General features: G+C 33.8%; 1 protein-coding gene across 3 annotated transcripts in view; it reads right to left on the reverse strand.

Moving 5' to 3' along the window:
* Positions 1-318: 318 nt before the first annotated feature.
* The window catches only part of MICU3 (mitochondrial calcium uptake family member 3), a 77,018-nt gene continuing 64,940 nt past the window's right edge, over positions 319-12,396 (reverse strand). For all 3 annotated transcript variants that reach the window (XM_043454278.1, XM_043454276.1, XM_043454277.1), the window contains 5 exons: positions 11,869-12,040; positions 8,541-8,649; positions 5,607-5,764; positions 4,497-4,565; positions 319-2,746 (listed from right to left, as the gene is read on the reverse strand). In XM_043454278.1, the coding sequence (XP_043310213.1) occupies positions 4,497-4,565; positions 5,607-5,764; positions 8,541-8,649; positions 11,869-12,040 (508 nt within the window). In that variant the 3' untranslated portion in view covers positions 319-2,746. The remainder of the gene's footprint in view (positions 2,747-4,496; positions 4,566-5,606; positions 5,765-8,540; positions 8,650-11,868; positions 12,041-12,396) is intronic.

Below are 12,396 nucleotides of genomic sequence, written 5' to 3' on the forward strand. Positions count from 1 at the left end.
TTATTTTAAGCCACTTAAATGGCCCACCTACAAAGAAAGTTGATATTCCATTCACAGGTAAACTTTCTGAAAGTTTTCCAGTACTGATGATAATTCTATAATGTATGACTCTTATTATGCACTTTGAGAGGTTTTATGGCTCTGTGATTTATTTACTTACAGAAGTGTTGATGAGATTAATTTCTTGGCCTGTACTGATATAGCAGACGGCATAAGATCAGTGGAGGTTTGGTCACCAGCAAAGATTTTCAAAGTTTATATGTGACATTTTTCAGAAAGACGTTATTTAGTCCACAAATATACACAGAAGCAAAGTACTACATTTCTTGATTTGAGAGCAAGTATATTTATTTTATGATAACATAAGAATGTAAGACAGGTCACTTTACAGTTATTTTTTATAGTAAGAACAACAGACTACAACTTAAGTTACATGAAATTCTTAGTATGAAATGATTTTTAGAAGACCATAAACCTTTTATCATATAGTCTCCTGTAAACAGTATGATACTAAAATTTTATGAATAGCTTCATCTTTCCAAAGAATAATTTGTAGAAGATACTGAGAACTGCATACATGTACTTAGTACAGTACTATTTTCAAAGCATTTAAAATTTTTTAAATTGATGTAAACAACAGTCCAGTGAGATATTTTTACCTCCCATTTTATAGATGATAAAGTTAAAGAGTGATAACATGGAGAATCAACATAATTTACTACTCTTTCGCATTTTAATTGATCAGAATACTTTATTTGCAGTTTAATATTATGCTGCAGTTTTAGATGAATATCATTCTGATAAGCAATAAAGAGTAAAGTTTGCATAGGTAGTATTCCTTGGGAGAATGGCAGAATTATTAATAATCATTAATAATCTTAATGAGCTAATTCAGTTTTAATCTTTATTGATAGGACTGTTTTAAATATCAATTTTTCCATGTATACAAGGTAACTTAGGTTATAATCAAAGATAAAAATAAGTTGCATTATTTCCATTATTATTTTCCATTAGTTCCATAAATTCTTTGCATATTTTCCATTATTTTAGATAGTAAATAATATTGAGGACATTCAACGTAAGATAAAATAAAGCTGGGCATGTTAAATGAGAAGGTATTTTCATTTAGTCAATCACAACCTTCAAAGCAGGTGAAATTAAATTATACTATATGAAATCCTAAAACTTATGAGTCATATATATTTATATCAATATAATAAATAAGTCAGATAAAGAATGTAAAAAGTCTACCAAATGCACTGTCAATGCTAACAGTATTTTCTTGGAAATAATAATACCTTCATAAATAGGCTGATGCAGAACTATCAATTTCACATTTAATAACTTACAAAACCGAAGTCAGTATTTCCTATATTCCTGTGCAAAGCAAGGTAATAGTTGGAGTGTGTGCAATTTATATTTAATACATCCTAGAAAAGAAGATAAATTAACCTATCTTCCACATACAGTATATAAATAAATTAAATCCATTGTTCTATTTTTGTTTAGTATCCTTTTATAAACTACACTTTTTAAGTTGAACAGATTTCCAATAAATAGTATTGAGTTATTTTCTCCATGTGAAATTGAATTTTGTTGTTTTTCAAAAGAAAGTTTTTCTTTTCTTTTTAAAGACATTTTAAAATATAAATTATATTTAAGTTATTCATCATTACTGGCTGTTGGGCTCACTTTTCCATATGGTCCTTTCACAAGAAACAAAACATTAACTTCTACCTAATATATACATTAGTCTTCTAAACCATTTTACATTAGTCTTTATAAAATTCATTTTGACACTACAGACATATAATAACAATATGCAATAAGTTACAGTGCCATAAGATACTAATTTTATTAGTGTTATTAACATGTACCATCTGCTGTCAGGAGCTGCACCATGTTTAAAACAATATGGCAAAAAAAAAAAAAAAATAAATAAATAAAACAATAATGGCAATAACAGTGACTACTGCTAAAAAAACTATCACTGTTTCCACCATCAATGTATGACTGTTTTTTTGAGAAAAAAAGATCTACATTTTAAATTTCTTTTCTGTACACATAAAAGAATACCAGATATTCTGTTGACCTTGGTAAATGAACAAAAACTTAAAACTTTATATGATTCAAACAATAATGCTAATTAAGTACTTTTAAAAGTTAAAAGTACAATGTAAACCATCATATTGTACAGTAACTTAATTTCTACTTGTGTTTCAAAATTATTTCAGTGTAATTAAAAACCTGGTAAGTAATGGAGATCTATTAATGATTCTAAGTCCCCTAAGATAAATCTCAAGGAATACTCACTTTCTGAAAATAAGTTCACAGTCCAAAACCAAAGGGAATATGTTGCTGTTCATTTTTAAGGTATCTAGATTCCAGGAGTCATACATTATTCAAAAATGAGACAAGTTTCTAATAAATTAAAAAAAACATTTAAAATACATTCTTACATAGTCACTGGAAGAATCTATACACTTCTGAAGGGAATGAAAAAGTGCAGAGTTCAGTAAATCAACACAAAAGCTCAACATAACACACAACATCTGTAATTAGTAAGAAGATGCATCTTATCTGTCTTATGTTCAAGAATTCAGTTCAAGAAAAAATTACAATTAGCGTTTCACCTTTTCCTTCATTTCTACGAGTTTTGACTTCAGGCCTGCTTCCGCCCTCTGAAATGTCTGCTTCTTGCATTTTCAAGTAGATAATAATCCTTTAAACTCTGTTTTAGCAGTACCTAATTAAAAAAAATATGTAATAACATAAAAGTAACATTTATTTAGGATGAAATTTGGACATGATGGCATTAATCAGTTATTATAATAATGACAAGAAACAGTAAGAAGCATAATAAAAACACCCAACAGATAATACAAGAATCAGACTTATAAACTATTTCCTTTTAACTTAAAAGTTGAATGTTTTACTAATTTATCTAATCCTGTCTTACAAAGTTCTAGAATCTATGTAGTCATTTTTAGCTATGCTTCTATATTCTACTACTAGAATCAATGATGTTAATGTGACACTATTTTAAGTTGGTTAGATATAGGAACTAACTATATACAACTATATAGTTATATATATATAACTATATATATAACTAACTAACTAACTATAGGAACATATAAGTAGTACAATCCTACTGCTTTTTAAAAAAAATGTTTAGTTTAACTTTTTATAATAATGGCGATATAAGGTTCCCAGAGATTAGGAAGACCTGACTTCTATTAGCTCAATCATGACAGTTACCACCTTAGCTAAGTAAATAAGCCTACTTATCACTAAACATTTTAGACCAGCAATCCCCTTATTGAGTTCCATAAAACATTAGGCTTCAAAGCTTTGCAAAATATTGAATACTACTGTTTTCTTTTAGGGAGACAAATCAATAGTGTCATGTTAAGATCTTAGTCCTATTTAAGTAATGTATTTAATCATGTTTATTATGGTTGTTTATGTTTCTCATAGTTATTTCTAAATAGCTTTTGGTCTTTTAAGTAACATATCCTATGCATATGGACCACGTTGGTAATGATGCTGTAGACAAATATAAATGCTTTAAGCTTGAGAAAAATAGAAAAAAACATTTGTAAGCATGTAAATGAGCAAAATTTTCGTTTCCGAGAACTAATCAGCACTCGCAACTGATCAAAATTTTATAGTTGGCTTTTTAAAGAAAAAAGAAAAAAATGAAGAAAAAAGGAAAAACAAATCTTTCATTTTGGAGATCATCAACAAGTTTAAGGTATTTCTTTGGGTTGATAGAAACTGAACAAATCTCCTGTATCTTCCTCAACTGTTTCATTTTCTGGTGATAGTGCAGTAAATAATAGCTAAGATGGTTTTGTCATCACATAGAATGAGGTTCAAATTCCATTTTGCAGCTGAGTAGCAAGTTATCTTGGGTAATTGGCTCACCAAGTCTCTATTTTCTCTGCTGTTAAATGGGATTTCTAGCTGTAAGGATTAAATGAGATACTACCTGTAGAAGAACACCTAGTATAGTGCCAGGCACCCAAAATAACTCTAAAAAAAGTTAGCGGTTATTATTGTAGCAGATGTTTGGACTCATGATTCTAAAAAACAGTAAAAGATATCCCTTAGAGTCTGATGATCCCTGATTATACAAATGCAATCTGGATTCATCCTACTGTACCTGCTCAGATATAAAACTGCAGGTTAAACAAAAAATTTTTCAGTCAAGACACTCCATGAGAATTTCAGCTGGATGAGTATTCCAGTTCATTTTTAGATCACAACTTAATAGTAGCAAACTAATGCTTTGTTATAACAACTATTCTTGAATTATAGTCCAAAATGAAATCCTTAAAAGACTGACTCTGAAATTTAGTGACCTAAGATTTAAAAAGAAATTATAATTCTATTTCTTTTAGCTATTACCTAAATGTTATAATAGAAAAATAAATGACCCCTTTCTTTTATTGTTACTGAGCAAATTTTGACAAACAGAGGTGTTAACATACTTATCTACTATGAAGTTCCTTCTTCAGACAGGATTTGAAAGTGGGATACTTCTGAACTGTTTTATAACCCTGTGGAACAGAGGATTAAAAGTAAAGTATAAATAAAATATTATGAGGTCATAGATATGCAATAAATAAAGCAAAAATAAAAATGCATAACACCTGAGAGAGGAAGACAGTGTCAGGGGTTTATAGCATATACATAATTTATGTGTTAATTTGATCTTGCTACTCTAAAATATTTGAGGAAAAAAATGATTTTCACTTGACTTGTGCCACCAATGCGAATGTTAACAACTAACCACTAGGTGGCAGTTAAATACACAGTATCTTTATCAAGGCAGTTTGGATTAAAACATTGTCTATGACGAATCTTGATTTTTTGTACATATATTTTTTCTCTTTTAAAATGTATAATACTCAGAGCTATTCTTACCAAAGAAGGAAGACTGAATATTCTAGCTGAATAGAAAACAGTTTTTTTTTCTTTTTCTATTTGTGGCATATCAAAATAAATGTGTAAACATGCACTGATTTATGCACCATTTCACTGTTTAAAATGTATTTTTGAGATAAAAATCATTGAATTTCTTGAAATTACTTCACAGTGTGAGATGTGAACAGGAATGAACAGTTCAACAAACAAAAAAACACTTTTTTACCTGATTTTCCATATAAAAAGTACTGAATATGCAGTGACTTAAGAACCTCATGTTGCCTAGTGGAAATCTGCATCACATAAAATGAGAAATGGTGATATTTCTTTGTATACTAAAAAGTCTTGAACAACCAGTGTTCAGACTGAAGTAATAAAAATGTTTGGCAACATCTCCCCCCCACCCCAAAATGGGATAAATACATTAAACTAACTGAATATGAAAACAAGTTTTTGAAATTCAAAAACTGATTTTATATTTAAAAAAGCATGACCTTTTATAACCTCAAATTATTTTTGAAAGTAGATAGGACTTTATGTTTACTTTTCAAATATATATCATTTCATGTTTATATACTTAAATATTCATATAAAACTATGTCTGAAACTTAGATGGATTTTTTTTTTTCCAGTTTTTAAAAGGAGAGCAATAGGCTTGAAATGTATAGGTTTACCCGGAATCCTCTATGGAGTCTGTCTTTCATAATTCCAATAAATTCTTTATAGCTTAATTGATCATCTTTGTCAACGTCAAAAATCTTGAAGACCGTGTTTACTAAATGTGGTGAAAGTTTGAGGCCAGTGGCTACATAGACAGCACGCTTAAATTCATCTAGATAAATGACACAGAAAAGGAGTAAACCATTAATATTATTTTTATAATATGTGTTAGTTACTAGCAAAGTTAAAATGGAAGTTCCCCCGCCCCAAAAAAAAAAACATGGATCATGATCTTATGTTAAGTAATTCTTTTCATTAATCATCCTATCTTTTAGGGAACAAAAAATTTTTGTGGTTTTGGTTAAAAGGGCCTGGTATCAACCACAGATATTTTAGAGGTTATTAAAGTGAGTAAGTTCTCAAGGAACTTACTCACAGTTCAGATGGGAAATGAGACACCTGCCCAAATAATCACTGCACAGGACCATGCAGAAAGCAGCAACAGAGCACCATGGGAATTTGGAAATGTACAGTGAGTGTCCTGTAGTGTGGAGCCAGGGAAGCATAAAGAAGACAGCCATCAGGGAAGCCTGCCGGTTTGTACATGAGCTGAGCCCGGAATAGACGACTTCAGCTGGCAGAGATGAGAGGAAATGGCAGATGACGACATGGAAGAACAAAGGCGGGGGCGGGGCTGTGGGGATGGACAGGAGCGCGATGCAAGTTCAGAGCATGCGCAGCCTGGACACACAGAGGCTGGGACGCTTTGACTTTGAGGCTCTGACTTTGAAGAACCTGTGTGTTCTTCAACAGGTAGCTGGGGAACTGAAGAGTTTTCGGTGTGTCAGGAGTTGACAAATCTGTTTTATAGGACGGCTATTCTGTGTGTTGTCCAGGAAACATGGAAGAGGAGAGTGGATAACGGCAGGAGTACCACTGATCTGGCTACAGCAGTAGTTCTTTTTAAGTGGTAATAAACCTGAATTAAGGTGCTAGAAGTTGCAACAGAAAAATAAAGGGGGAAAAAAAAAAAAGGCAGATCTATTCCTAGCTAGCACCTGCCAAGACTGTTTTTCATTTCTGTGAGGCTGCCAGGGCTAACACCATGACAGGCGGCCGGGACCTAGGTTTCAGCTTCCCCCGAAATGGTAAGATTCCCTACCCCCATCAGGCCACCTGGAGCCAGCCAATCAACATGCGCCCAGTAAGAAAAAGGGAACCTATCAGGGGAAAGCTGAAAAGGCCGGAGCGCCCAAGTTTGAAAAAAGCCCGGGAAAGCTTGGACCAATAAAATTGCTTTGCAAGCATGTAACCAATCTGCTTAAGCCAGCTACCAACTGCTTATGCTCACCCTATAAATTTGTGTAACAGCTGGAGCTCGGGGCTCTCTGACCCCCGCACCACTGCGTTGGATGCGGCAGGAGCCCTGACTCGAGTCAGCAATAAACTTCCCTTCTTTGCAAGTTGCATTGTCTTGGAGGACTTCTCTCTTCCCGCTCGGGGATTCGGACATTGGGCATAACAATTTCCCAGTTCCACAAAGTAAAAGAGTAGCCTTCCATTCTGAACCAGGTAAGCAGGTACTGACTCTTTTTCTCTTTTTAAGGTTGACACTCTTCCCTTTTTAAGGGTGATCAGTAGATTTATTGGGCTTCCCTGGTGGCTCAGATGATAAAGAATCTGCCTGCAATGCAAGAGACCCGGGTTCAACCCCTGGGGTGGGAAGACCCCCTGGAGAAGGGAAAGGCTGCCCACTTCAGTATTCTTGCCTGGAGAATTCCATGGACAGAGAAGCCTGACGGGCTACTCGTCCAGATTTATCATGGCAATAAAACACTGGTGTGTTAAGGCAGGGCTCCCAAAGGTTTTGGTTTTAATTTTTGAAAAAAGGGTTTTTTGACTGCACTGCATGTGAGATCCTAGTTCCTCAATCAGGGATGGAACCCATGTCCCCTGCAGTGAAAGCATGGAGCTTAACCACTGGACTGCCAGGGAAGTTCCAAGTTTGGTTTTAAAACACTAAAATGCGTTAAGAACATCAAGATCAGTCAAAGGGTGAAATATGAAAATTTTTCAGGTTTCTTTTACTCAATGAAAAAGTGAATAAAGCTATGGAAGGGATTCATTGTGTTTTGGAGAGAGAATTGTCATGTAGGGGCTCCAGTGTGCCTTCTCCCTAGAACTTGGTAATAAAATAATGAGACTGTCCTCTGAAATTAAACTGGGGGATTAGCACTTACTAGATATGGCATACATAAAATCACTGTAAAGATATAACCAACAAGTCCTTATATGGCAAGAATATTTAAAAATGATATGAGCACAAGGGAAGGGAAAATGGTCACAGAATCCTGGGAAAGGACTTGACTTGTAAAGCCTCCCTACAGGGAATGAAGGAGCTGGCCCTGAGGGCAACAGCATTCTCAATTCTAGGGCAGCTGTAATTTTTGGTAAATTAAGTAAAACTGTCATTTTTATATAACGTTCTTGAAACTCGGTTAATTTAAGTCCATCTCTAAGAGGTAGTTTTGCTGACAAAATTCGGGTTTCTGAGCCAGCAAAGAGTACGGGTCAAGTCAGTAATATAAACAAATAATATGAATGTCAACCTGTGATGATGTGTGTGGCATGGCTGGCTGGCCCTTCTATAGGGAGATACATACCCCTCTATGTTACTAAACGGCCATGAGGTTTTTTCCTCTTTGAACCTTTACAAACATCATTAGCTTTTCCCCATAATATGCGATGAAAGGCAATAATAAGTTTAATACCAAAATTTAGAATATTTCCCTAAACTGTGCTTAGGGAAAATGAATTTCTCATTGAAGTATACACTAGACTTTCAGGCAAATGGATGATGAATGTGACAGACATATCTAGTTAATTTGCTGTCAAAGGTTGCTAAAGAATTATGGTTTGCTTTTAATTTTTGAAAGTTTAATACTTACCTTGTCCTATAGAACGACTTGCAAAATTATACATATTCAAAGCTATTGCAAAGTCTTCTAGGTTGTTCAAAAACTGGAAAAATGACCTGAATTCATCAAATGTAATGCCCTATATTGGGAAAATACATGTAAATATATTTAGCATTATCAAATTAATTAAAATAAATATCCACACTTACTAGAAATAAATACACTAAGCCTCAGCAATATATCTTCTAAGTAAATATTTCCAGGGTACTTTCTGAAACCTTCTTTCTCCAAATGGAATGTAAAATTCCACTCAGTTTTTTCCCATGGGTAATGTTGTCATATCAGCACAGAGTTTAAAAAAATGCTACAATAAAAATAAACTTAAAGTCTCAATTTTATTTCAAGCCTGGATTTTTTAAGCCTTAAAAGTAAATATGATGGTTAAGAAAAAAAAATTTACAAACTTTCTCCTGTACATGTATTCTTTAAATATATTTTGGCATTAGGTCATTAATGCTTTTATAATGACAATGCAAAATAAAAATGTCCAAAACCCCACAGCACTGTGTTTTTACTTGTTTCTGCTATGATAAGGCGGCCAGCACAGCAGAAGGAGGTGCAATGTACATAGAGCTCGGGAGGCCCAGCACCGGGCTTGGGACAGAATCATGGACAGGACTCAGTGATGTTATTTACATAAAATGAAATCAGTGCCACTGTTAAAGCTGCAGTTCAACAGGAGAGTTACTTAAAGTAAGCACAATGTATCTCTGATAATACAAATTTGGACACGAAGAGCTGTATTTAATATGTGTTCTTCTTAGCAAAATGAACAAAACTGAGAAAGAAAAAGAAACTGAGGAAGGAGCAGAAGGCCAAGAGCTCAGGCTTAACAAATTCTGACCTTCCTGCTGGGGCAGCAGCAGAGGGGAAACTTATTATATAAATAACATTTATATAATAGGTAAGTATGTATTAGGTTGGAAGGATAGACCTCATTGAGAAGTAATGTAGTGAGCCATGTGTATATCTGAGAGAAGAGCTTCAGGGACTGTCTATCTCCTTTTCTAGTCCTCATGACCTTTGGTCCTCTTCATAATATTTACCATTATCTGAAAAGATATCATTTACTATTTTTCCTTTACTTGTTTGTTGTATCTCTCCAATGAAATGTATTTCCATGAGAGAAGGATTTTGTTATCTTATCACATTATCCACAGTGGCTAGAATAAGGCCTAGTAAACAGCAGAATGCTGCTGCTGCTGCTAAGTCGCTTCAGTCGTGTCCGACTCTGTGCGACCCCAAAGACGGCAGCCCACCAGGCTCCTCTGTCCACAGGACAAGAATACTGGAGTGGGTTGCCATTTCCTTCTCCAAAACAGTAGACTAAAACCTAGTAAATACTATAAATAATAGCTTAATATTTCCTAGACAAATGAGTGGAAATGAAAAAGCATTTTAGAAATGTAAACTGCTACTGAAATACAATTAGTTGTTTTTCTTTTGGAGGGATGGAAATGCAGGAGAAAGGAAAGGCAGAAGTAAGATGTGGTAGGAACAACACTGGCTAGAATTTTGGGTTTGAATCCTTGGCAAGTGTCTTAAGTGCCTGAGAGCCTCAGGTTTCCATTTTCTAAAAGAAAGTTGTCAATATCTAGAAGGTTGCTCTAAGGATTGATGAGATAATGCAGAAAAAAAAAAAATCAGTGAGAATCAATGCTAGTTCACTTGCCATATTTTCCTTTCTCATTGTAATGATTTATTACATTTAAGATGTGCTATGCTTAGTCGCTCAGTCATGTCTTGACTCTTTGTGACTCCCTGGACTGTAACCCACCAGGCTCCTCTGTCCGTGGGATTCTCCAGGCAAAAATACTGGAGTGGGTTGCCTTGCCTTCCTCTAGGGGATCTTCCTGATCCAGAGATCGAACCCAGGTCTGCACTGAAGGTGGATTCCTTACTGTCTGAGCCTCCAGGGAAGTCCAAGAAAACTGTATGTTTAAGATAGCTCTATCAATTAAAAGTTTTCAGAAGCTGAATTTAACTTAAAAGGAAACTTTCTATTTTTTATTTTTTTGGCTACCCCACGTAGCTTGCAAGATCAGAGTTCCCAGACCAGGCCATTGCAGTGAAAGCAGAGAGTCCTAACCACTGGAATGCCAGGGAATTACCCAAAGAAAGTTTCTTATTTTGAAATAATTTTGTGTAAAAAAATAGTTACAAAGAGTTCAAATGTAAAAATGTATATGTAAAAAACAGTACAGAGAGTTCCCTATACACTTCACCTTAGAATTGAATTTTTTGAATTATGTATTTTTATAATTTTCCACTGGATAAAAGAGAAAAAGCAGATACCTCAAGGCCCTAAATAATACACCAGTAGCTTGAGAAAATAGTACAGTTTCCAATATTCATTCTTAGGGAAGTGTCTATGAATTGGGAGAAATTTAGTTTAACATGTAAAACAGATTAAGAAAAAAAAAAAACCCTAAGAGATTATATAAACTAATAGTCAAAAACATCAAGTCCTTTTTTCCTCATTCCATGGGGACCTGCAGAATTGTTAGCATAGTCACAGTGTATCCATTTTAAACAAAGTCAAACTGTTTGCAAGTTTTCCTTGGATAGATTAACTTGATCCTTCTACAAACACAAATAGAAGGCAATACATCCCAAACATCCCCTGCTTTAAGAGGTGCTTGTAACACCAGTTCTATTCGGTTGCAGTGATGCATTCAAATACCACTAGATAATGTAACTGCTCAGAACTGCTGACAAAATATGTGCTACTAAACAAACAGACAATCAGTTGTCCCAGGTTCTTAACCATTCATGCCGTCCAAACTCTTTGAAAAACCTCACTTCAACTACTGATAAAATCATTCACTCATCAATAGCTGTCTTCCAGTGACCTTTTATTAAGGGTGTTAGGGAAATGAATAAAGTGTGACTGAAATGATGTCAATATAAACTATTTTATATGAGGTGATGTTTACATAGTAGCCAAAGCATATAGTTGAGCAGAATTCTCTTGAAAAATGATATTCATAATGTGAATAAAACAACTGTTGATAACATTAAAGGTTTTCAAAATGTCTAAGAAAAAATAGGGTAAAAATAAATTAAAAAATTATATTTTTTAAAAAGAAAAATAAGGATATGTATCTAGAATTTTAAATTCATCAATTTTTAAAATTTAGCAGAGCACTTAAGACACATAGGAACAAAGAGTGGAATATATTCAAAGTATGTATGAATCCACAGGGGAGCAGAACTAATAGGACAATATATTTTACAGACCTATAGAATTACAAGCTAATAACATACTGTTAACAAAATAAAAATGAGGATCAGATACCTTTTCTTCAGGTATACTGTAACGCACATTTTCCAAAAATACTGATGTATTTTCCACATTTGTATATCGTAAAAGAATATGAGCAAAGTCTTCTTCACTGATAGTATTCATCCCATTAGAGTAGGAAAGGAATTCTATTTCTAAAACTTCTGTTTGGAGGTTATCCATGAACCTATGACAAAAAATATGTAAGCAATGAATAAGATAAGTGAAGAGTGATAGTAACAGATGGTACTTAGCCTCTGAGGATTTTTGCTTCTTACTCCGTAAAATGGGCATAAACAACAATACCTTGCAGGGTAGTGATCAGACTTAAAGGAGTTAATGTGTCCTGACTAGTATTTACTATCGTAAACACTATACATGCTTATTATTACTTATTGTCACTGTGGCTTACTAAGACTAAGACTAAGGAATTGGTAATATTCTTTCTTCCGAACACATAGGAAATAATCCAGATATCTAGACTTTTTTTAAAAAAAATCATTCAGTGACTTGCTATTATATTTATCAATATGACTACTGGTA

This window comes from Cervus canadensis, chromosome 31 (genome assembly GCF_019320065.1).
Source record: "Cervus canadensis isolate Bull #8, Minnesota chromosome 31, ASM1932006v1, whole genome shotgun sequence".
Classification (NCBI taxonomy): domain Eukaryota; kingdom Metazoa; phylum Chordata; class Mammalia; order Artiodactyla; family Cervidae; genus Cervus; species Cervus canadensis.